Source organism: Anolis sagrei, chromosome 6 (assembly GCF_037176765.1).
Source record: "Anolis sagrei isolate rAnoSag1 chromosome 6, rAnoSag1.mat, whole genome shotgun sequence".
Taxonomy (NCBI): domain Eukaryota; kingdom Metazoa; phylum Chordata; class Lepidosauria; order Squamata; family Dactyloidae; genus Anolis; species Anolis sagrei.
Genome location: NC_090026.1, coordinates 69,300,442 through 69,327,691, shown reverse-complemented (window position 1 = coordinate 69,327,691; position 27,250 = coordinate 69,300,442). Strand labels below are relative to the sequence as shown.

The window sequence follows — 27,250 nt, the reverse complement described above, 5'->3', positions numbered from 1 at the left end:
AGCAGAATTTGTTGCATTATTTGTTTTTCTGCACATTACATTAAAAAAAAAGACCCAAATTCTTGGGATATAGTCTGTCTAACCTACATTCCAATAATGTGTCAGAAAAGATTTTCTATCTCCTGTGTGATACTAATTCCATGGTAACACAAGTTTTCGCTTTCTGCCCTAGTAGCAATGCAAATTCAGGCTAAATCTATTGCTGATATTGCAGTTGATTGCTATGCGTATGCTCTTAGCTAATTTAATTTGATCTAATCTGAACTGTAATATCATTTTTTATATTGGATGTGTTATATTGTATTTAAATGGTATTGAATTTTAACAGGAAAGATCTGTATGTCAATTATTTTATGAAATATGTGTACATTTTTATATTCTTCCACATTTATGGTCTATGGCAGTGATGATGAATCTTTTAGAGACCAAGTGCCCAAACCGTGTGTGTGTGTGCCATCACTGGTCCATGGTCTAGGCATTAATAAACAACCACACAACCATACATAAACAGGAAACCATTGCTGTACACATGATGCTACAGTTGAAAAAGACACCTACTAAAGCATTTCTATTTTGAAAATCAGGAGTAGATTGTTTTAATCTTCTAATGGACCTCATATTCCCCTTAAGAGTGTTCCACCAATTGTTGCTGGTTCTGGCCAAGATAAATAAGCCAATTATATCTATATTATAAACAATTTTGGTTTTTTAAAATTATTTAATAGTCATAGCAGCTAGTGGCAAGATGATAAAATATTAAGAAGCTAAGGGGGGGGGGGGAGGGGCCCGAGGCTGTTAGGAATTGTGGGAGTTGAAGTACTCTGACAATCCTGATCAGCACACATCCCAACTACTAATTAACACACCATTATATGTTATAGCCCCATTCATCCCTATGCATACCTATATATTTCAATACACAAAGATGAGGAACATGCCACTTCTTTCTCTGGGGTAGGGGACTAATTTTAGCTCACCTAAGTTTAGCTTTCAGTTTTCTTTTCCAATCCTGGGTAACTCTACTCAGGTTCCCTGAATTTGGTTCTTCTTGCATGTGGTTTTCTATTCATTGGAGCACAGTTCACAGCACATGAAGCAATTTGTTCTGTCTAATCCTCTAAAAAACTCTATAACTGGCATGCATAGAGCGTTAGTGGTGACTTCAACATCAGAGCAGTGGTAATGTTGCTTTGATTTGATCAAAGAAGCTATCCAAGGTGCTGAACTCTATCCCTATGTCATACCTTCCTTTCTTGTTCCTAGCAATCTGCTACTGCACCCCTGACAATTTGCTCCTGTGTCACTATCACTCCCTCTCTCTTGCCCCTTTCATGGCTTCTTTAGGGGTAATACCCTAAACCCCTGCTTCACTGACAAAGAAACCATTCATTACAACAGCAAAGAAGTATCTGTAAATCATGAAGTACCTTTAAGTATGCTAAAAGTTTCAAATGGCAGTATGCAATGCATTTCTCCCTGTCTTTTTTTTAAAAGGGTGAAATGACTATTTGCTGAATGTTACAATAGCATGTTTGTTAAGAATTAACCAAGTACTTACTTTAATTGGGCAGTCAAATGTTTCCTGGAATTCCTCTCCTGTGTACAATCCGAACACTTGCACCTAGAATTAAATGACATACTTTGAAACTTGCATTAAGTTATTATTATTTATTTATGCATTATTTATTCCACTTCAGAAGTCAAAAGGTGAGTGGAAATGGCAATAGCAAAGACGTATTAGTTTATGTGTATATCTTTTTAAAAATGTTGCAGACTTTAATAGTTTATAATCATCCAATGCTTTTCTTCATTCTGTTGAAGTATTTCATGGAAACACCGAATTGCTTCTATGTAATTAAGCTGAGAAAACCACCAGAAGGACAAAGAGCAATTCAAGTTATTTACCAGTCAGTTTTATTGGATAACAACTTGACTAATACAGAAAAATACATTTCCATTGTTTATATTAAAGTGAACATATGCAAACATCCTTGGATAGCTACATTTTTCAACTTTTATATATTACAGTCAGCCGTCTGCATCCACAGTTTCTGTATCCATGGATTCAGCCACACACAGCTTGAAAATATTCTCTCTCACCCCAAAATCCCCAAAAGCAATAATTGATTTTGCCATTTTATACAAGAGACATTGTTTTACTACACCACTATATATAATGAGACCTTAGCATCCACATATGTTGGTATTCACAAGGGTATCTTAGACTAAAACTCTAATGTATACCAAGGGCCCACCATAATACATCTTATGCATTACCTTATACATTCAAAATTGCTACAAATATTAACACATTCACCCTGGAGAAAACACTTAATGGCATCTCAGTCATTTCATACTATTGTCCTTACTCCAGGTTGAGAATCCAGAATTCCAAAATCCGAAATACTCCAAAATTCAAAATTGTCTGCATTATTAGAAATGCTGAAGTAGTAAGTAGTGCATTTCTGAGTGACAATACCAGAAATACACAAGAAACATTGTGCTACGATAATAATCTAATATATTGTATTTACTTTTTACTTGTAGGCCACTCTGAATCCCCTTCGGGGTGAGAAGGGTGGCATATAAATGTCATGAATAATAATAAAAAAGGTCTGCAAAGAAAATACCAACATTTTCCTCCTACTAAAAATAGGATATCTCTCAAAATGATGATGGAAAGCAAAGGTGCATCTCTTCTTGCTGCCATTTTAGAGTGGCTATAGAATAAGGCCCCTTTTAAACTGCCATATAATCCAGATTAACAAATCAGATAATCCACATTATCTGCTTTGAACTGGATATGAATCTACACTGCCATATAATCCAGTTCAAAGTAGATAATTTGGATTTTTTATGGCAGTGTAGAAGGGGTCTAAAACAGAGGTTTGAAAAAAATACATCCACAGGGAAGTCTGGAGGAGAAAATTGGCTCCTGGCTCCCTGAAATTGTACACTCCAGATCTAAGAAATGGATTCTGCTAAGAATTCTGCACGCATGGAGTACATCTTGATCAGAATTCAAGATGGAGATATTCCTTCTTTAAAGATACTAGGACAGCATGTATATCAAGGAACATTGATGGACACTGTGGAACATACAAATTGAAGGGCAGAAGATTTCTTAGAGCAGACAAGAGAATAATTGACATGAAAAGATTCTTGATGGCTATCGCTAGACCTTGCAATGGGGAAAAGCAGAACAAATATAATTGCTCGCATAATACTCTTGAGTAGCTCTCCTACTTGGCAGAGCTCATTTGGTCTTCGGTTTTCTGGGATATGGAGATAACAAAATAATGGAAGAAAATATGTGACTTATTTGAGTATGGATAAGACATAATAATAATAATCATCATCATCATCATCACAAGCTTTGCCTCATACTCAAGGAGGGGTAGAACAGTGAAAACACACAGATAAAATACTACATCAGAAAACACATATTTAGATACACAGTACAAAGATTAGAACATGATACTACTAGAATGTAAATTTAAAATTCATATTTTAAATTGGACTGGGTAGACTCGCCAGAAGAGATAGGTTTTTAATTGTGCCTTAAAATTTGACAGCTCATTTAGCTGTTGGGGCTCTTTCGGCAGGGCATTCCACAATCTAGGGGTAGCCAATGAAAAGGTGATGGTTGCCATTTGGATTCTATTGGTTGATGTAAGTATACCTAGGGTGCATTATACGGGAGAAGGTGAGTCTGCAGATAAACTTACTTTATGACAGTGATGACAATAAAGATATTCTATCTTTCCAGCACTTTAGGATCTACATGGTATTGTCCAGAGCAGCACAGTGATCTTTTCAGCTTCAGCCCTTGGCTGATGTTGAAAACCTTCAGTTATCCTTTGTTAGAATTTTGACTCGACTGTTAAGGCCTCAAAATGAGAAACAGATTATAAGAATACCGCATTTCACTACGTAAACATATTCTAAACCTGTAGTAGGGACAATAGTATCAAATGACTGAGATGCCATTAAGTGTTTTCTCCAGGATGAATGTGTTAATTTTTTTTTTTACTGGAAAAGGGGTGCAATTATTATAGGATGAAAAATTTCCAACTAGGGAGCAGGCCTGCAAGCGAGTGAAGCTTCACCAGCCCCCGTATGCCTATCTTCTTGACAGCTGAGTGAAGCCTCATAACTCCAAGGAGGCAAGTGCAGGCAAGTGAACTACACATGCGACTATTATGCAATGAATACTAAAATACCAATTTATGCATCCCAGCTATTATGCAGCGGTGACTATTAATATGGTAACATCTCTCACCATCTTCTACTCTAATATGGGGAAGCCTCTGCATTGTGTGCCACCAGGACTGGAGGTACGGTGCAAAAGGCCTTCACAGAAATCCCAGATTAAGGAATTTCTTTCCTTATGAGATCAAATTGCTCCTTTCCCTCAGACCAGAAACCAAAATAATTTTATATCTGGCATCTTATGCTCTCATTAAATTCTATGTCTTGTTGCTGGTTACTTGCTGTGTTATTTAAGCTGGTTTGTGGTTTCAGATCCCTGTAAATTGCTCTTAGTAAAATGAATTGTTTTACTGATGATATAGTATGATATACTATATATATTCATGTATAATCTTGAAACGGTAGTCAGAAAGTTACCCAAAAAACACAGTTCGACATAAGTATTGTCCCTTAACTCTAATCAATAAAGAAACCATCTGAGCAGAGTGAAATCTAGGCTCGTCCTGGGAGAACCTAAAAGAATTGGCTTGCTCTATTCTCTCTATTACAGCACCTCTTCTGGCCTTTTTGAATACCTGGGAAAATGGCAGACACGACTAGCTGGATCCCTGATGTAGCACTGGTGTTTTCCCCTCCTTTAACTTATCCACAGGTTAAATTAAAATCCATAAGTTTGGCCCAAAAACCTGCCATCAACTTATTCATGAGGTCAATTTACAGAGGAGTATAACTACTTCAATGAACAAAGTTAGTAAATAAAGTTAAGGAATCATACTATATGACATCTGGAAGACTTTCTTATATTTCAGCCTTTATTCATATTCTCAGCCTGTCTCAAGGCCAGAAGGTTTGTAAAAAAAAAAAGGCATCAAATAAAACCAAAACCAAATCAGTGGCAGACAATTTTGATTATCTCATAAAATTATTGGCTTTTGCCTTTGTCTTGTTGAGGCAAATACATTATTCTTTAGAATGTCCCTCACAAGCTATAAAATTCCATAACCCATTTGATTGGCAATAGCCTCTCAATTGTTGTCAATTAATCAAAATACCTTTGTGAAGCAGCAACCTTAGAAACATAAACATATACGCCCAGCAAAAATATTCTTTTTTAAATCAGATATTATATAGGTGTAACCTGTGATAAAGGAATATACATATGTAGCTATTCTTTTAAATTCATTTAGATTAAATTGTTCAGTGCATGAGTATAAAAATACTGCCAAAAATGTGATTTATATGAAACAATGTTCTACTATGTTAAGTGAGATAGATCTTGAGAGGTGACATTAATACACTATGCCTACTAGCAGGACTATTCCCCAGAAATAACAACCTGAATAGGTTATGGCTGGAATTTAATCATCTCAACCAATATTAGCAGAGACCATCACAGACCTAAAAACAAACAAATAAACAAAGACATTCTAATAAGTGGAGAAATCGACCATCAAAATCACTAAAATATCATCACTCTCAACATTCCAGGAGAACACGGATAATTATTGGCTGTGCGGTACACAAAATGATGTATGTCTCCCGTCAAGGAAGTAGGTGCCACATTTTTAAGGAAACTGTACATATATTATATATATTGATTTCACATTTGTTTAACGCAGCCACTATATGGCACTATATTCTTCTGATAGACTGTGACTGCTTATCAAAAGATTTCAGAAGAAACAATCGTAAGGTTAAAACACACACGCACACAAAACCACCAGCCCACAGAAATCCTGCCCACAAAAAACCAATTTTGTGGATTTATAGCAGAGAAGCATTAAGCTACTGTCTTGCAGGAAGATCAGGGTAGTCAGTGAAGTATAACTGGCACAGTAGCAATGATTACAGTGACAAGTTCGCCTGCTGCAGTTGTTAATCAGCTTAATAACAGTAACATTATTGACATTCCTTATAATTACTTTTCCAAAGGCACATTTGGACCAAATATATTTGACTTTAATTATGAGTTCTCCACAAGTGGGTTTGGTACTAAAACAGATGGCCCAAGGTGCTGTTGCTGTAGGACTTCAGCGTAAAAGGTAACAGTGGAAACGGATGCTTTTGTTTTACCTTGCCATCTTCGGAACATACGCCCATGTGCTCTCCACTTTCATCCAGGCTTATCTGGTTGATCTTAACTGGACTCTGTTCAAAATCAAGAAGAGGAAAGAACATTTCAAAAAAGCATAACAATGAAGAACACCTTACTTCTGATTCCCCGTAAACCAGGCCTGCACTATTTGAAACTCTTCAAGCAGAACTCTGTTCAGTAGTCTCTTCACAGTCTCAACCTGTTTCTGCTGTCTGCCTAAGACTACAAAGATGACTAGTACTCACATTTTCCTCTTTAGAAACAGTTATCCAACCTTTTTTATGAAACTTTTTAAGCCCCATGCCATCAGATCCCTCCAAACTAGAAAAAAAAGTTGAGAATATATATTTCATGGTGCACAAATCCAACTTACTAATGCCTTGAAAGATCTCTCCAGCTACTTCAAAGATAACCACCTGAACCCTAGCCCTGCCAAGACACCAGTGTGTGCTTTCAACCTATGCAACCGTGAAGCTAACAGGAAATTGAAAGTCACCTGGGAAGGTCAAGAGCTTGAACACTGTTTCCATCCTAAATATCTCGGTGTCATCTTAGATTGAGCACTAGCATATAGGAAACTCTGCTTGAACACCAAGCACAAAGTAGCTGCACGCAATAACATCCTGCGGAAACATACTGGCAGCACATGGGGTGCAGACCGAAAATTAGTAAGAACATCAGCCCTAGCCTTGTCTTACTCAACTGCTGAGTATGCCTGCCCTGTTTAGCATAGGTCTGCCCATGCAAAGCAGATGAACATAGCATTGAATGAAACATGCAGAATAATCACAGGATGTCTTAAATCTACACCTGTTGATAAACTCTACAAGCTAGCTGGCATTGCTTGCCTTGATGTGCGACGAGAAGTTGCTGCTAAATGTGAGAGAAATAGGTTGAACACTGTGAAATCCATCCACTACATGGCTACCAGCCCCCTCCCAGTAGGCTTAAATCAAGGAAAAGCTTTTTTGGAACTTCCACTCTTCTTGGCGTCCCCCCAGCAACAGCAAGAGTATCCCTCTGTGCAGCTAAACCAGGAAATCCCAACTGGATGCCCCCCCCCCCCCCGCAAGGGTCTTCCTCCAGGGGCAAACCAAGAATGGGCAACTTAGAAGTCTCTGAACAGACTCAGAAGTGGAGTGGGCAAATTAAAAGACAACCTGGCAAAATGCCACTACCTAAAAGAATCCCACACCTTATGTGACTGTGGAGCAAAACAGACAACTCTGCATCTGTATGCTTGTCCACTATGCCCTGCCTTATGTACAGAGGAAGAATTGTTGGAGGCTACAGACAATGCTATTGCTGTTGCCCATTTTTGGTCAAAAGATATTTAGCCACCTGCTCTCATATTTTTATCGGTTTTATACGAATTTATGCAATGCTTTTGATACGAAAGAAAAATAAATGGTGCACAATAAACATTTGTTGATGGTTTGTTCCCCTCCTTCTCCCAAAATTGGCATATAGACAGCTCATAACATTACAAATGAATTATACAGCACAAAAAGACGTAATACTAAAGCACAATTAAACAAACTGTAATGCACACCCAAAATTGGAATTTTGATATTTTTGCCTGTTCCTGGGGTTATTTGGGGTGCTGATTCAGAAAATTGCATTGGACAGACCACATCAACTCTAGTTTCTTAGATATGGTTATCATGATTCTTTATGGTTAAGCAGATGGTAACTGATAGATGGCATGTGTCCTCTATCTCAAAAACTAGAGCTGATAGGGGGAAACTGATGCCATTTTTGGAATCAGTAGGTCAAATACCCAGAAACAGGTCAAACATTTGAGGCACTAAAAAGTATGTTAGCCGTTAAAACATTTTAAAATTATATTAAAAGCAGTTTAATAGCGCTTCAATTAAAAGTACAAACATTCACCTATTAAAAGCATCATTTTCAGCAGTTAGTCAATTACCAAAAGCTCATCTGAAGCAAAGTAGTCTTTTTTTTTAAAGAGCAAACTAGTATTGTGTAGGACAGTTTAGTGGCTGGCAACAGGAATGAAGCTTGTCTTCATTTAGTTAGTGTCTTACTAAGTAGTCTCTGATAAGCTTCCAAAGAAACTCCAGGATTCTGTAGAAAAGAGGTTCTTAAACATTTTTGTCAAGGAACCCCTTAGAACCCTTTCCCCCCTTGCGAAGCCCAACGTGTCCTTGATATTTCCACAGAACCCTAATTATCCCTAAGCATTGTGAACCTAAAATACTCTTCCTTTTTTTTACCTACTCCTATTGCTGGAGTGTTTTGTATAAAGTAGTACATTTGGAAATAAAGATTCAAATTTTGTTTTTAAAGCGGAGGTACATTGGATTTAAAGAAGACCTTCATACTCTAGCATTGGCTTTTCAAAAAATTGTTTAAAAAGATTGAAAATATTTTCTGCAGAATTCCGATGATGCTTTTGAGGAACCCTAGTTTTCCACAAAAGACAGTTTGGGAACCGCTTCTGATGAACAGTGCTACGCCAGCCGACAGACCAGTGCTACTAGTCCACAATAAGAAAAGGAAAGAAATGGAAAATTGTAATCAATGGGAATATTGGGGGGGGGGGGGGGGGAGAGAGCTTATAGTTTTCCACGTGAAATAAAAGAGAAAGAGCTACCCTAAACTTCAGCTGTACAACTAAGTCTAAGCATCAAACATTTCTAGCTTCTTAAGCTATGGTCCAAATTGTGAAGAACAAAGTTTAATAATGTTTCTCTGTCTGATGGACAAGCAATAAATCATGAGGAGGGATATAAGAAACATACGAGTTATAAGAAACATAGTAATGGCAACAAGGCTGTGGAAGACTCTTCCTCAAAATGTTCTGTTGTTACCCTTTTCTCTCTTTTTGTCTTTTGGGTGAATAGCTAAGAGAAATTCTTATTTAGCCAGGCTTTTGGACCGTCTACCTTTGAGTCCTACTCCTAGATTTATTTTACTTGTGCTCTGTTCTATATTTACATGTCTTGTTATTGTGATTTTTATCATACAATACATTTTATTAATATTATAAACCACTCGGGGTGTTTTGGTCAAACGGTGTGTTATAAGTCTTCTAAATAAATAGATGATATTTATAAACAACTAGCTGTCCCCTGCCACGCGTTGCTGTGGCCCACTCTGTTGATCTGGAAAATAAAGTAATGAGAAAGTGTTGGTTTATAATATATGTAATTTCTTTCTGCTTGTGGGTAAACAGTATTTCTTGCTGTTAGTTTGTCAGTGTTGATGTGGAGAGTGTCTGGTTTGCCCACCCTGGAACATGCAACATATCATTGTCCTTCTTTCTCTCTCTCTCTCTCTCTCTCTCTCTCTCTCTCTCTCTCTATGGCTGGATGGTTCTTTGTTAGAAGGACTTTGATTACGTTTTCTTGCCGTGATGAAGGAGTTGGATTGGATGGCCTTAAGTATTTTCTGTTGGTCATGGGGGTTCTGTGTGGGAAATGTCCCCCAATTCTGTCATTGGTGGGGTTCAGAATGCTCTTTGATTGTAGGTGAACTGTGAATCCCAGTGACTACAACTCCCAAAAGTCAAGGTCTATTTTCCCCAAACTCCATCTGTGTTCGTATTTGGGCATATTGAGTGCTTGTGGCAAGTTTGGTCCAGATCCATCATTGTTAGAGTCCACAGTGCTCTCTGGATGTAGGTGAACCACAACTCCCAAACTCAAGGTCAATGCCCACCAAACCCTTCCAGTATTTTCTGTTGGCCATGCAAGTTCTGTGTGCCAAGTTTGGTTCAGTTCCATCGTTGATGGAGTTCAGAATGCTCTTTGATTGTAGGTGAACTATAAATCCCAGGAACTACAACTCCCAAATGACAAAATCACAATTTTTTGAGTGATGGTCACTCCTTGTGTTGTGAGATGTTTTGTTGCCAAATTTGGTGTGATTTCGTTCATTGGTTCTTTTGTTTTTAAGGTACTCATTATGCACAGAGCATTTTTATATATAGAGATAATGATACGGTGAATATCTCTCAATCAGTTGGGAGTGCATTTTAATTCCCCGAAGAGGAGAACTTCAGGAAGTGTGCTGTTCCATCACAGTGCCCACATAAGTAGACCATTCCTAATAGGAAATCTATGGAAATGATTAGCTGATTAAAGAGAAAAAGCTTTTCGAAAAGACAGTCTCTAAACAGACGCATGGTTGTATATCGCAAAACAAGACTTTATTGCAGCAACTATTACTACACCAAATGTTATATGTGATACAAAAGCAAGGAACTTTAAGGCTGGAAACTAGTTGACGTGGATGTGGATCTAAAGAACTTTAGACTGGAACATGATTTCATGAAGAAAACCCAAGACTTTGTGTCAGGCAGGAACAAGTGGACCCCACTGAATTACAGTTAGCTGCAGTTTTATTCCTCCTGGAGACCTGTTTGGAATTCTGGACAACATAAGTAAGTTTGACTGTTCAAAAGAAATCAATAACGTCAAGCTGACACTATTAGAAGAAAATGTAACTTTAATAGGTGAGGGAAAGTTCAGGAGAAATGGTCAGCGTGTTTGGCAGAGGGGAGGCCAGCAAATACCTTATAAGAAAAGCTTTCTGCAAAAACCTAAATTTGAAGAAAAGCTGCCACTTGCAAAATACATCTTGTGTGATAATCAATTACCTGATGTAAAATGCTTGAAATAAATACACTTAGTATGGATTATGTCAGCTCTTCAATTAGGAATAAATTCATGGCCAAAGAGCCTCTTTCAACTGTGTGGCAACTTCTTCTCCCCTGATGCTCATCATCATCCCACCTTATAGTGTCAGTCCCTCAACAGTGAACCTGAGAAATCAATTTGCTAATGTATAATTTGTAAAGCTCCTCTGACTAACAAATGGATAATTGATTCTTTCACAAATGCTGCATCCCCATAGAAGGGAGGCAGATTGAATAACAAACATTTAGACTAGATTTGATTCCAGTTATAGGAGAGAGGCAGTATTTGTAAGCTAAAATTCTAAGCATGTTAAAAGTTGACTGTGTGACTCCATGTTTTTTCATTATAGTTAACAAGCAAGAAACACACACTCGAGGAATGTGAAAAGCAAACTAGCCATGATTAACTCTAGTGACAACAAAGCACATTTGTTTCAGGAGGGAGCCACTCTTAAGGTACTTGAAATTATGAAGCATTTTGCAGCCAAACCCTTTAAAATGAATATCAACTAATCTGTGCATATCCTAGACTCAACATGTTCTATAGCTAAATACTTTTTGGTGGAAAAAAAATATTCACAGATTCCATACATTTTCTTGAAAACAAATGTTGTTGTGAAGAACAAAAGTCTCAGCACAAATTACTGTCATGGTGGCATATTTCAATCATCTGTAGAAGTATATGCCACCATCTATATAAATAAAAATGTAATGTTCGTTTGTGGGATTAACAGAACTCAAAAACCACTGGACGAATTGACACCAAATTTGGAAGAAATACACCTAACAACCCAATGTATGTCCTTCACTCAAAAAAATTGATTTTGTCATTTGAGAGTTGTAGTTGCTGGGATTTATAGTTCACCTACAATCAAAGAGCATTCTGAGCCCCACCAACGATGGAATTGAACCAAACTTGGCACACAGTTCTTCCATGACCAACAGAAAATGCTGGAAGGGTTTGGTGGGCAGTGTCCTTTGGTTTTGGAGTTGTAATTCACCTACATCCAGAGAGCACTGTGGACTCAAACAATGATAGATCTGGACCAAACTCCACAAGAATACTCAATATGCCCAAATGTGAACACTGGTGGAGTTTGGGGAAAATAGAATCTTGACATTTGGGAGTTGCTGAGATTTGTGGTTCACCTACAATCACCTACAATCACAGAGCATTCTGAACCCCACGATAAAATTGGGCCAAACCTCCCACACAAAACTTCCATGACCACCAAAGTGGGCCACAGCAAAGTGTGGCAAGGGATGCTAGTTCAGAAATAATAATGTGGCCCATATCTTTCTTTAAGATTCTGATTTATCATGACCATGGCACACAGCCCCGTCACTCTCGCTGCACGCTGGAATAACAGTGTTTGCTTCTCATGATGACCGAACCCAGTCCTTTGACAAACTTCAATTTGTTGATTCATTAAAAAGAGAATTAATTATATAGTTTCAATTATGGATTGCCCAAAAGTAACATGATTAGAATCCAGTTTTTTTAATCTGGATAAACTACTGTAAAAAAGCAGGAGTGAGTAATGTAGAGCAAACCATCATGTTCTTTCACAGTCTCAATTGCTCAGTTGCTCTTATTTCATGCAAAGACTTTTCCAGACAGAAATGCTTCCAAACACCACCTGAGCAGCAGTAACATCCCATGCATACATATCAAATCTGAAAGTTGGACACCAAATCCTGAGATTTTGTTAAAAGTAGTTTTCAGAACTGACTGTTGCCAATATTGTGCAAGTTATACATAGTCCACCAGAGAGGTAAAAATTGCCCACTTTGGTTTAAAATTGGCCCAAATTTTAAATTATTCAATTTGGGCCTGTTTGGACACAATAAACATCATTTAAAATGACAGCAGATACATCCTATGCAAGAGCAATGCGGGGAAATGAAGAAAAAGCTATGCATGACCAAATTGTCCATTGATCCAGGGCTATTTGCTTTTCTTTTTTTTTAAGTATAGCTCACTCCCAAGTAGGTTGTACAGACTAGAATTTACTGTTTATTTGGATGCTGATCGTATGACTGTCCAGCAGAATTTATTCAGTTTCAACCAGTCTGAATGGTCCGAACTCTACTCCCACAGCTGCCAGGAGTTGGGAACAGGGGGGGCTAAACAGCTTTGCAGAATCCAGGGTCGGTTCATAGCAAGACAAGCCTGGATTTCAGTGTTAATGTAAATGTGCCCTTAATTGCCTCATCTAAGACAATACTTGAAATACATAATGTATCCATCTACCTTACTTATCATCTACCTTACTTATCATCTACCATCTACCTTACTTACCATTTTTTACATTCTTATTTAGATGAAGTGGAAAATTAATAGATTGAATCCTTCATTATTAACTATGGCTATAGTCCTATGCCCATTTACCTGTGAGTAAGCCCGCTGATTACTGTGATATTATGGACCTCCTTTCAAGGAATACATCTTCAAATGACCTGCAGAATTTCTGTAGGGTATGACTGCCCAATCATCTTGGCAATTGTGATAGTATATAATTCCCTTCAATAAATGTGTATCTTGAGATATATTTATTTCAAAGGGTTTAAAAAAATTCTATAATGGTAGAATAATGCTACCAACTCCTGCTCTGGCCAGAGTGAAGGGAGAGGGGGGCAGAAGACAGTTCCATCTTGTCTCCTGTGCTTTACTAATAATATAATATAATATATTGTATATACATATGATATTTATATTATAATGTAATACAATATAATACTAATAATAATAATACAATATTACAATTATCTATTTTATATTACATGTAATATTACTAATAATATTACAATATAATGATTTAGTACAATATAGTAATATACAGGGTTAGTCAAAATGCATAGGCCAATAAGCCATTCAATTGAATGGCTTATTGGCCTATGCATTTTGACTAACCCTGTATAATACTGATATTGTACTATGCTAATAATATAATATATTGTATGTATATATATCTTGTACGCCACTCTGAGTCCCCTTTGTGGTGAGAAGTGCGGCATATAAATGTTGTAATCTATATAAATAAAAATGTAATGTTCGTTTGTGGGATTAACAGACCTCAAAAACCACTGGATGAATTGATACCAAATTTGGACACAAGACACCTAACAACCCAATGTATGTCCTTCACTCAAAAAAAAAAAGATTTTGTCATTTGGGAGTTGTAGTTGCTGAGATTTATAGTTCACCTACAATTAAAGAGCATTCTGAACCCCACCAACGATGGAATTCAACCAAACTTGGCACACAGTTCTCCCATGACCAACAGAAAATACTGGAAGGGTTTAGTGGGCAGTGTCCTTTGGTTTTGGAGTTGTAGTTCACTTACATCCAGAGATCACTGTGGACTCAAACAATGATGGATCGGGACCAAACTCTACACAAATACTTAATATGACCAAATGTTAACACTAGTAGAGTTTGCGCAAAATAGAATCTTGACATTCGGGAGTTGTAGTTGCTGGGATTTATAGTTCACCTACAATCACAAAGCATTCTGAATCCCATCAACGATAGAATTGGGCCAAACCTCCCACACAGAACCCCCATGTGGGCCACAGCAACGCGTGGCAGGGGACGGCTAGTACATAAATAAATACAGAAACATTCAAACCAAGTTCCAAGGCAATAAGAGACAAAGTTGCAATTAAAGGTCAATTCTGAGATGGAAAAGCAAGAAATCATATACAGTAGAGTCTTGCTTATCCAACCTGCTCATCCAAGGTTTTGTATTATCCAACGCAGTCTACCTCCCACCTGGAATAATGTCCAGGGTAGGAGAAAGAAAGAACCCTTGTCTGTTTTGGTGATAAATTCATAATTACTGCATAACATTACTGTGAATTGAACTGCTTTTTCTGTCAATTTGTTGTAAAACATGATGTTTTGGAGCTTAATTTGTAAAATCACATCGTAATTTGATGTTTAATAGGCTTTTCCTTAATCCCTCCTCTTACCCAACATTTTCGCATATCCAACGTTCTGCCGGCCTGTTTATGTTGGATAAGCAAGACTCTACTGTACATGCTATTTCTAAGAATTTTATCTAAATTACTTAGCATTCCATTAGGGATGCAATAATGAATAATGACACATCCTGTTATGATTTCTAAAACAAATAAGGTTCTGCATCATGTTAGAGCAAAAGCCAACTGATGTACAAAGTTCATTACCAATAGTATCTTAAGCCCCATTGGGAAGAAAGAATTGCTATACTCATGTGCTTTGTTCATCATGTTATTCGTGTTGTATTTTTTTTAATGGCAAGAAAGGGCTTTAAGTCCACCATTAATGTCACCTACTAGAACAAGGGCTGTCTATTTAAATTTTACTCCTTGTGACTTTCTGTGATGAAAATCATTCTAATGTAAACAGCAACATTTCATTAATGATACAACTTTGAAGTGTTAGTGTTTTGGCACAGAAGCCCAAAACAAAGCTAATGGCATACAGCCTCTTCTATATCTGGCATTCTTCTAAATTCTGAAATTCTGAATGGATTTAGAGATTATGAGTTGCTGTGCTCTTTTCCCATTAATTCAGAGAAATTCAGAATTTGAATTAATGGAAGCTTTTTTGACCAATCTGCAGAGCAACTGAAACATCACAATTTACTATTTGTTTTGTTTTTCAATTAATATGTTTTTATTTTAATTTACATATTCATAAAAACAGTGAAACAAATCTCTATATATTTATATATGCATGAACCAATACAATACTTCCTAATATCTATACAATATTTGTAATTGGTTATGCTCTCACCCCCTCCCAATTTAGTGATTTCCCGTCCCTTGAGTTGGAGACATTCATATATAATTCCATTCTTTCTTCCTATTGCATTGTTTCTCTATTCTTCCTTCTGGCCTGATATTTATTATTTATAAATTCTATAGACAGATTTTAACAGGTTAAATTTTGAAGCCTTCTTAAAAAAAACAAACTTTTCCTTCTTTCTAAGCCTAGCTTAGAAATAGTTCCCAGTCCTTGATAAAGTTTTTTTTATGTTTTTTCTTTGCTCATCATTGCTATTTTGTCAATTTCTGCTATTTTTTAACAAGATGACACTGATTAACTTTTTATTTATGTTTTATATTGTAATGTTGATTGTTTTTAATGACACTTTAATGAATGCCTGACATAGAATTGTGCCAATCTGTAACCCGCCTTGAGTCGCCATATGGCTGAGAAAGGCGAGCTATAAATATCGTAAATAAATAAATAAACAAACAAACATTTTAAAGACTTTAACTATCAATTCTTCTATTGCTGGGAGGTCTGCCTTCTTCCAGAATTGTGTGTATACCGTTCTTGCTGCTATTATCATGTAGCGCAATACTTTATAGTTTAATGATTTTGTTTTTTTATTTCACATTCCCAATAAAAATAATTCGGGCTCCAACTGTATCTTTGAATGAATTTTTTTGGCAACTTTTTTTGTACCTTGTCCCAAAATTCTCTTGCTTTTTTTTTTTTACAGGTCCACCATATCTGGAAGAAAGTTCCCTCTTCTTCTTTATATTTCCAGAATTTGTTGTTTCTTCCTTTATACATTTTAGCTAGTTTTAATGGGGTCATCATTTTATATTTTTTTTCTCTAAGATCACAGAATTGAATATTCTTTAAACCAACAGTCCACATTTTCCCCATTTATCTAGTTCTATGTTGTGCCCAACATTTTATGCCCATTTAATCGTACAATCCTTGATCAGTTCTGTTTCCATTTCCATCTTCAGTAATACTTTACATATTTTTCCAATAAGATGTGTTTCGTTTGTACACAGTTCCTTTTCAGATTCCAATTGATCTCTTTCAAATCCCATATTTTTACTGTTTGGTGTAAATCTTTCTTTCAGTTGCCTATATCTGTACCTCTGTAGGTGAAGTCCTGAATCCTTCAGTTCTTCTTGAGTTTTAAATATGTATTTGTTTTGTTTTTGGAGACTAATTACAGTAATTGACAACTATTCTAAGAAATTATGAAGTTTTTCTCAATGGAGCAATGGGTGCTATGGCATACTCCTTTGCCCACATGCTCAAGAAATTTCAGAAAACACGGGAAAGGCTGCAGAAGTATCATTCTTGACACTGACAATACTGGGACGGTGAAAAGCCATATCACAGAGCCAGGCCACAGGATATAGGCAAGAACATAATCCTGTGCCATTGACAATCCCTGAAAATCTTGATAGCAAAGCAATAGCAATACAAAAGATAGTATAGATCAGGCATGGGCAAACCGGCCCTCTAGATGTTTTGGACTACAACTCCCACAATTCCTAAGAGTTTCCTGGATGTTAGGAATTGTGGGAGTTTAATTCCAAAACACTCGGAGGGCTGAAGTTTGCCCATGCCTGGTATAGATACTGGACTCTTAAAAGTGAAAGTAGCCTTATATGGGTGCAAGACTCCTGAGGAATCTGTTTTCCTTGGCAGCACTAGAGTGACTGAAGGAAAAACATAATACTAAAACAAATAATGGGAACTGTTGAGGTTAGGTTGTAATGGAAGACTTGGTGGCAGACAGTGAAATTATAAATCATACACCTTTGAATTGTAGAAGTCGTTCATTGTATTTTGGCACTGAAAAAGCATCTCATAGAGTTGCAAACTTGCAACTTTTAAACAACTATTCAGCCCAATGAACTATAGCATTCTTACCCATTTTCTGTCTCTGTCACAGAAAAAAAAAGGTAGGCAGAGACATAAAACGCAGCTTAAAGAAAGGAAGCAAGCTCTGGGAATCAGCAGTACTTGCTTCTTACAAGCCAATCCTTTCCAAATCCTCCCAATACTTTTAAAAGGTTGTTGGGATTTAGCAAACACACATCTATCTAATAAGCTTCTACTCTCTCTTAAAAGACTATGCTGTGGCAAACTCTTTAACTCTGCTGAGCTCCTACTACAGGGAGCATATCAAAGGGTAATATGTGAAAGCATGGGGACTCTGTAGCAAAACCACTGGCTCAGCCACCTTGTTCAGGGCAAAGCCCAGCCATATGATAAATATGAGTACTACTACAGACATGAATAGAGACACTACTGTTCTCAAACAAACATCATCTCACCAGTCTCTGGATAAGATTTGGATATGTTAAGAAGAATATAATGTGGCCCAATAAGGCAAAATAACCTAACATTCAATTTATGTAAGGACAGCAGGGGGTCTCTCAATAATGAATCTGTGTGCATAAAGAGTTTGTTTATCTTGTAAGGACTTTTCCAAACCTAATTTCTAGGACCAGGCCTTCAGACAATAGATGTATGCAGCTTTTAGTGGGACAAGGACTGGAACGGCGACTCGACTGATGAGATTGTTTTATGGTTTTAATAACTGTTTTGATATTTGGTGATGTGCTGTTTTTAATATGATTTATGTCTAATGTGTGGTTTTACTATTGTAGTTGTAAGGCATTGAATTTTTGCCATTATCTATGTGTAAACCACTTTGAGTCCCCCTAGCGGTGAGAAAAGCGGTAAATAAATACTGTAAATAATAAATAAATAAATAAATAAATAAATTTGACCATCTACTGAAGAGTCATGCTTAGATATTTAATTATGCTATAATTACTATACCAAACCATATGATACATCTGTGGTTCCAACACTTTCACAGAAGCCAAATATAAAGTTCTTTCAACACCAACCTTACAAATAACAAGTTAACATAACAGTGTCATCACTGATAATGCAAAATGTTGGTGTAAACTATTTCAAACAAAATTAACTTCAAAGCATGAATTCAAACGTTCAAATGTCTACTAATTTACACATTTACATTGCTGGAGTATATCAAATACTTCCATGTGCTACCTATATTTTAGGATGAGTGAAAATGCAGCCTGATAACCATATACAGCCACCAAACTCTTTTATATAGCTTTCCATCACCCTGAAACCCCCAATTATAGCTTCTCATGTACTCTAGGAAATATCATATTTTATTTATCTTTGTCACTCTGAAGTATGGCATTTTGGGTTAAGGTGGCACCTTTCTTCAAAACTATATGTTGTCAGCCTAGAATTATGTTGGGGAGGAGGGGCGCAAAAATGAAGGAATTGCTTATCTGATTATTTCTAAGTTTTCTGGCTATTGATGAAACCTGGTCAATTTTTTCATGAGAGCTATAACCTACAGTCTATTTAACTAGTCTAAAATTATGTAGAATAAATAGTCTTTCCTAGCTATAAAACCATCCTACCTGCAAAGCATAAGTAGCCAATGCAGTTTTTACTCAATGGTTTCTCACTTTCCCCACCCTCCGAATGCTCAACATTGCTAAGTTTGTCTGAAGAGTTACTTGTTGATCTGCAATTTCTTACATTTGTTGAAAAAGTAAGGCCAGGTTTTGACTGGTATATCACAGCTACTACATATTAAGGTATGTACCTGTTTCTTGTTAGCATCTTTAACATGGATGGCCAATTCCCTCACACCAGAAGTGACTTGCAAATTCTCAAGTGGCACCTGACACATACACACACACAAATCCAATATGGAGGCTGTGATCTGGCAATTCATGAAACCTGTTATTATTAACTACTGCAGTAATAATGTTGATGTTCTCCATTCTCCAATTATACACTGCAATCTCTGTAAAAAATCTTTTATGCAGATATATCTTGTAGGTTTTAGTATCATATGGATTCTATACGTTATAAGATCTTGGTTTCTGCATTTAATTTTTTCCCCTGTTCTTCCTGATTTATTTTCCTTGTGTTCTTTTCTTCTTCTTCTTTGTGTATTGGGTGATTTAAATTAAAGTAAAAGGGAGAGTACAGATCAAAATAGACCCCATGCCTCTTACAAGGCACAAGGGTTCTTTTTTTAAGGAAGAAACGGAAGAATGGGTTTCTCATGGGAGAGTGAGACCCTCCAAGATCTGATGAGGGATGAGAACACTGGAGCTGCCCATTTGTGGTATAGATATGCATTTTCAGAATGTCCAAACACCATTACATTCATAAAGTGTGCACTACGTACACTGAAATGGCAGAAAGTGTGTTTGTTTCACAGAAAAAACTTCATCAGACTGCAAAGAGGTTTGAATCTCATGAAAGCTCATGCCAAAACAAAGTTGTTCATTTTAAAGGTGCCATCCTCTTTTTCCCTCCCCCATTCTACTGAAACACACTCAAATGCTTAAGAGTTACCAAGGTCGTTATATTATTATATATTGCAGGTTTATTACTTAATAATATACTTTTCATTTTCTGTATCTTGCTTCACTCTGATATGTGTAGCACAACTAGTTAATTGGGGATATCCAACTATCTTTCCGGGACTTGAATATTTTACTCGAAGAATTTGAGGAAGTAGTTTATCATCCACAAAAGTGAATGCTAATATAAATCTGTAAGTCTCAGAGGTGTCTTTTCTTCCCTTTCTTTTCTTTTTTTACTCAAGAAATTGCCAGGTTTGATATCCAAGATGGATATCCAAGGTAATGTCTGCTAACAGCCCCTGGAGAAAACATCATAAACATTATCTAGCTAAAACATCTAAGGCTTTCTAAAAATAAGAATAAAATACATTTTTCTACATCCTTGAAACTTTCTCTCTTTGCACTGGATTCATCCAAGCCTACAATCAGCCTACTGACTTCAAATTTAGTATTCTAGAAGTACCCATTATCAATATCCTCTGAACACATCGAAGCTGTTCCTTTCGACCATCTACAATGCACAGAAACAATGGGAAATCCATGGGTATATATCTCCACTAAAGCAAGTTCCACAAGCATTAGAACAGATGTTTGGCCCCTGACAATCTTTGCCAAGTGCTGTTTCTCTTTCTAGCTTTGAAACATTTGAGTAACATGGGTCAGAACAAAGGTATTCGTTATAGTGATTTCAATGGATTTTAATTGTAGCTAACACAATGTCAGTATCCGGTATACATTTCAGATTATTTTTAAAGCATGTAAACATTCTATTCCATGGTCTGGTTGGCATTTCACGGCTTTGTCTTCTCTGCTACCAGCAGTGACAACTGAAATGATGCAGTTAGAGTAATAAACAGAAAAATTTACGCAGCCTGTCAAAATATGTGAAATGCTGAAGACTAACGCATATGAAAGTCCAGTCTAAAGTAAAATCTTTCTTTTCTAAATCAATACAAGAAGGCTTTCTTCCTATGTGGAGAAAAGAAACCTGAAGCATTATTATTTTGCCAACAACAATTAACTAGGCTCTTTATTCTCCACAGTAATAGCAAGGACAGGGTCATTATATGCTTTGCTTTTCTGTCAAATGTAAAACTGTACTGTCCACAAAGTATGCCACACGACAAATCAACAAGAGTGGCAACGAAGTTATAACAAAGGAGAGACTGAATACGGTTTTGAAATGGAGGCAAAATATGACTGTGGGTCAAGGAATGGCTTTTAAAAGGCCTTTGGAAGTGTGACATACTTAAGAGATAATCCCATCAAGGAAATATGAAGCTCACAGCACCTTGAGTAGTTCCTATAGCATGAAATTCTAACCTGTTGAAGAACCAGGGCAGGACACCATCTTAAGCAGACGACAAGCCTTTGGCCTTTTTCTCCGTGTGGCTTTAAAAAAGAGATTGGATGAATTTGTGGAGATTAGAGTCTATCATAACTATAGAAAGAGCTTGGAAAGTTGCTTTCAAAAAAGTAAAGCATTCTGTTACTTTTTGTATTAAAAAATAAAATGTTGCCATTTATTGTTACAATATTCAAAAAGTAATCTGTGTTTAATGCGTCACATGCTGCATATTTCTAAGTTTTCATTGGTTTTTAAAAACTCAGGGTAGACAAGACAGTAACAAAAAAAATTGAAAAGTTTGTATTACAGTACTTCTTTAAAAACCCTTTAGAAAAACATTATGATGAAGGTGGTATCCAACCAAAACATCAAAGAATAAAGTTTGATGATGAAAAGTTCTTTCCATGCTGACATGGAGTCTAGTTCCAATACCCTTCATGTGGAGGTGATGATGGTCAGGAACAACAACATCTAGGAGACATGCTTCAGAAAGGCCTCTTGAAGGTGTTTGAACAGAACTGTTAATGCCTTTAGAAATAAAAATTAATCTGAGTCCCCTTCGGGGTGAGAAGGGTGGCATATAAATGTCATAAATAAATAGAACTTTGTGCAGGTCCCAGGAGGCAAAATGGCAAGGAGCAACAGCCCATGTGGAATCTCCAAACATGTGAATGAGATGTAATCCTGGTCCTTTGCATGTGCAGCAACAATGAAGTAATTCTTGCAATTTGCCTTGTTAGTGTTGAGTCTCAGACTCTGGTCAATACATTCCTGGAGAAATTCCAATCCATATGAAACTGAGAATTTTAGGAACTCAGTGTATTTGTAGTGTATCACCTGTGGAAAACTCTAATGTGAATTCATGGTTTCTATTGGTTGAATTAGTAGATTCTATTGGGAAACCAAGATAATGCTTACCACCTTGTCAGAATACCAAACCAAGTCTTCCTTGGATACACTGGAGTGTCAAGGCTTACAGAGCTTTTTCCCCATCACATTGTCATCATTACCCTTGAGAGTAGGAATCACTGAAGAGAAAGCATAGAGAAGTCTCTCAGGCCATGGAAGAGACAGTGCACCAATGCCTTTGGTGCTCTGAGTCTAGTATCGTGATACGAACCTATTTAATTTGAAGTTGGCTGGAGAAGTTGGCTAAATCTCTTAATTAACTGAAATACTTCTGGAGCATTGGAAGAAGAGTGATAAAAAGCAAGTTCTATCAGAGCAGGAAGCAAGAATATGACTGACTTTTGTGGAACTTGTTCATTGAGGAGAGACAATGAAAGGTCTTGTTTTCTTTCTTTTTTTTATCTGTTAAAGAGAGGAAAGAGCAAGCCTTTCAGAAGATGATCCTCCCTAAAGTTTTGGAGGGTAATTCATGAAGAGACACAAAAGATTTTAAAAACGTTTACAAGAAAACCGGAGTATTATTTGTTAGGTTTTACAGATTTAGATCTACAACTGACGGAACAAGAGGATAAACTTTTTACATATATGACGATTGCCGCTAGAATTGTTTTTGCTAGAGAATGGAAGAAAGACTCAGTACCACCCGTACAGGAATGGGTGGAAAAAATCAGAGAAATAAAGGACATGGATGAATTGACTTTTTTGTTGAAGAAAAATACAGGTATGATACTAAAAAGAACGAATTGGGATAATCTCCATGAATATCTGGACAATTTGGGAAAATAAGAAACAAGAGAGACAATTTCTTTTTGAACTTATTTTATATTTTTGAATAATAAGAAGATATGATCCAAGAAGATGGAATGGAAGTCAGTTTTTTTTCTTTTTGTGTGTGTTTTTTGTGTATTTTTGTAGAATTTTTTTTATTTTTTTCCCTTTTTATTTTTTTTAGGGGTTGTTTGGGATTTTAGTATACTTTTTTTGTTTCTTCTTTTTTCTCCTTTTTTTCTTTATTTCCTCACTTTCCTATACTTTATTGTTCTCACTCTTTCGTTGTAATCTATATAAAAATTAATAAAATTCTAATTAAAAAAAAAAGAAGAAGATGATCCTCCCTTCCCTGTTAGGAAATCTGGAGGGCAGCCAGGGCAAAAGCATCTTTGAACAAGCCAATTCCTCTTCTCATGTAAACACACTGCTTAAGCAGCTGCTACATTACATGGGATGGAATATTTCTATCTGCTGTGTTCACCACAGAAAAAAATATCAATTCTTGACCAATGGGTTGACTATCCACTTATGAATTCTTATGTTGGACTTTCGTCAAGGAGTCTGTTTGAAAAAAATATACTCCCTACCACATACTCAACATTGAGAAATATTTCATGTCAAAAACATCAATATTAAAGATCATTGAATGAGTGTCTCTTTGCTTGATGATATAGCACACATGCCCTACAAGAAATGCAAGTAACATCTAGGAAGTCCCAATAATTGGTTAAAATGCCAATCCATCAGTCTGGGGACTGTGTTTCACCGTTTAACCCTGAATTCAAATTCTTTCTTGAAAGCAGAACTTATCATAGTTCATTATGCTGAAGACCAAGTTTTTAAGATGAAAAAGGAATGTTGATTTCCATTTCTGCTTGTCAAAAAACACCTGGCTAACCTTGATTGGAAACAGGATACTGGGCTGGATGGACTTTTGGCCCATTACATTCTTAAATGTTGAAACTTTAATAGAGTTAAGTGCTGCAAAAAGAAACTGCCTCCAGCTTTTCACAGTTACAAAAAGGCAATGTGACTACTTAAACTTTTTCTGCCATTCTGATTAAACATATTTTTTGTTCTCAAAGCTATCAAATATTTAAATATAAAAGTAATGGGCCTTGAAGGACTAAGGAAACACATGTTAAAAAATTCTGCAGCAAAAGGGGGTGGGTTTTAAATATTTAATGCTATTTTTGTTTTAATTCTCCCATTTGCAAAAAGCCTTAGAAGAGGCAACTGTTAAAAAAATCAACTTGTTTGCACCCAAGGAATGCTTTAAAACTGTAGATATTTACATTTCTTTTTCCACATTCAGGCATCACTACTAAACCATTAAATATTAAAAATCCAAACCTGTTTATAAAGCCATTTACATTTTCTCCTTTCTGGGCAAAGTGCAAGACTCTGTTGGCACAAGCCATGTCTTGTTACTGTACTTGTTCTAAATATGTATTTATTGAAACACCTGGCCATAGGGCATGAATTGTCTGCCCTGTGAAAACATTTTTGATTTGTTACTTAGCTAAATGTGTTTGTATAGCTCTCATATCTACAGCTCTTTAATCTACCAGGATGTCAGCTGAGGCAATAATTATATTAATAAATTGTAGACATTCTTTGAGGAAAAGAGAAGATGAAGAGGCATTTGGAATTAATATGCTGTAAATTGCTTCTGCATCCTCCTTTGTCAGTGGAGTTAGCAGGCTTTTCTTCTCCATCGCCTTTAAGTCATAATTTTCAACTCATTTGACACATTTCATCTCACTCAAAGCACTGAACCCTAATACAGAAGAACACCAATTTGTCAAATGCTCAGGATCCCAGAACTCATATCAGTTAATCTTAAGCAGGTGTCACAGACAAAGATGCAGCCATGTTGGTGACGAAAAATAGAAAAGGAAGTGTATCTTAATAATGAGCATGTTGTTACAGATAATAATGAACAGTTGTTACAGATTAAGATTCCCAAGTTCCAACTCACTATGTCTCCTTGTAATTCAGGATGAAACTTGTTGAACAGAAACATAGCATTTTAGTTATGTAGCTCTCTCTCCCCCTCCTTTAGTTAAATAGACACATTTTTATTGATAATGATAATGGTGAAAAAATGCACAGCCCTATCACTGCAGGACCAGTAGATTTTTGTAATGCACTTCACAATAGCTTTGGATATTCAAAACAGGAGGAAGTTTATGAACAAAGCTCTTCAGCCGGGAAAGTGGAGTGACAGCACTTCCCGTGGCCAGAACCGAGCAGAGCCTCCAAAATGCCGAAGATGGAAAAGCCAATATATAATTCTATGTACAGTACAGCCTATATATAACTCTATGTTCAGTCAGTGTATAATGGCATTGAATGTTTGCTGTATATGTGTTCTGCTCTAAGTCCCCTTCGGGGTGGGAAGGGCGGAATATAAATATATTAAATAAATAAACAAATACTTTTTTTTAAAAAAGGGTGGGGGAAATGAACTGTTTTTTGCTATTTTGTAGGCTTCTTCATATTGCCATGGAAGTGGTAAGTGAAACTTACTCAATTCTGTTTTGGACAATATGAAAAAAAAACTGGACACAAAAGGGGACAAAATTTCTCTGAACATCTAAAAGCACTCTGAGATTAGTAGACTTACTACCTGCTTAAGCTGCAGAGGGTGTATTTCAAATTTGCTTTTCGTTAAATATCGTGTACAGCAAGGCAATGGGCTATTGCTCAATCTGTGAAGCACGGGTTTTACTTGTATAGGATTTCCAATTTCACATTCTAGTTGGTACTTCAGAGATGTCCATGGTAGTACATCTGTCATATATATATATATATATATATATATATAATCAAGTGATCATGGAATTTTGGACCAGAATATATGTGACCAAAAATGAGAAACAGAACAAGAAACACTATAAAGTGGAGTGGCAAACCACCACCACCAAGACAGAACTAATCAGTTTGCTGAGCTTATGTGCTCCAGTCCTATATTTCTGACCCACAAGCAACTGCTCTGATAGGAACACATTTTCAAGGACTTTCATGGAGATACAAAACAAAGACTGGGCAGGAATCTCTTCAGAAAGGCTTCCCATTTTTACACATGACCTCATGGAGTTTATCACATACCTGGAGGACACATACATCATAGAAAGGAATACCATCAAAATTACTTTCACTGCTTTCAGGTAAAGTAACTGTCAATCTAAATACAACTCTATAAAGCTTGTTCTACCAGTGGGTTTGGGGGCAACAATTACATAGATTAAAAAAAAAAACCCTCTCACCTTCTGCATGAAAGATTGTTGTGTCAGCATCAGAACACATGTTCTGTTTTGCAAAATGTCAACACCATGTGAGGGATACTTTGACTACTAACAGTGGCCTCAAAAACTTTGACTACCAGTACACATAACAATGCTGTGTACACTGTGCATATTTTTCTTAAACAATGAAAGTATATCACCTACATATGTGTAACAGGTATATTTATCCCCCTGAAAATGACTTTACATAAAATTTGTGTTGTGCCTCTTCTCTGAGATTTCAGGAAGCTACAATAAGATTTTTAAAATTCTCTTCTCCAATCAATACATTCCCTTAAGAGACCGTGCTTCAGGATATTCACATAAAATATTAGCTTTATATATTTGCAGCAGATAAAGTGAAGTAGCAAAGCAATCAATCAATTTTCAATTACCTTTGGCATCTCAATATGATAGAACATATATTAACAACTAACAAAAGTAAAGCTAACAAGCTGTTTCAGGCTCTATATGTCACAAGATATGCATATGAACAGTTTTTATTATGGTAATGCTAATGACCATTTTCTCTTTTTGAATCCAGGTTGAAATTTGGTTTCATCAACAACATTGAATGAGTGACCCTGGCAGTCATTTATAGAATGTCCTTCTCAAAGTGCTTATTTTACACTATGTTCATGTTGCATTTCAAACATAATTTAAGACTATCTGTGTGACTATGAACTCAGACCACTGTCAAGGAGGCTATAAAGTTCTTACTCTATAGGACCTGTCTATAGTATAAGTTTGGCTTAACTGATAAAAAGGATAAATTG

At 36.4% G+C, this 27,250-nt stretch overlaps 1 protein-coding gene across 3 annotated transcripts in view; it reads right to left on the bottom strand.

Moving 5' to 3' along the window:
- Positions 1-27,250, bottom strand: part of VPS41 (VPS41 subunit of HOPS complex) — a 137,670-nt gene that overhangs the window by 70,540 nt on the left and 39,880 nt on the right. For all 3 annotated transcript variants that reach the window (XM_060781605.2, XM_060781603.2, XM_060781604.2), the window contains 2 exons: positions 6,286-6,360; positions 1,559-1,621 (listed from right to left, as the gene is read on the bottom strand). In XM_060781605.2, the coding sequence (XP_060637588.2) occupies positions 1,559-1,621; positions 6,286-6,360 (138 nt within the window). The remainder of the gene's footprint in view (positions 1-1,558; positions 1,622-6,285; positions 6,361-27,250) is intronic.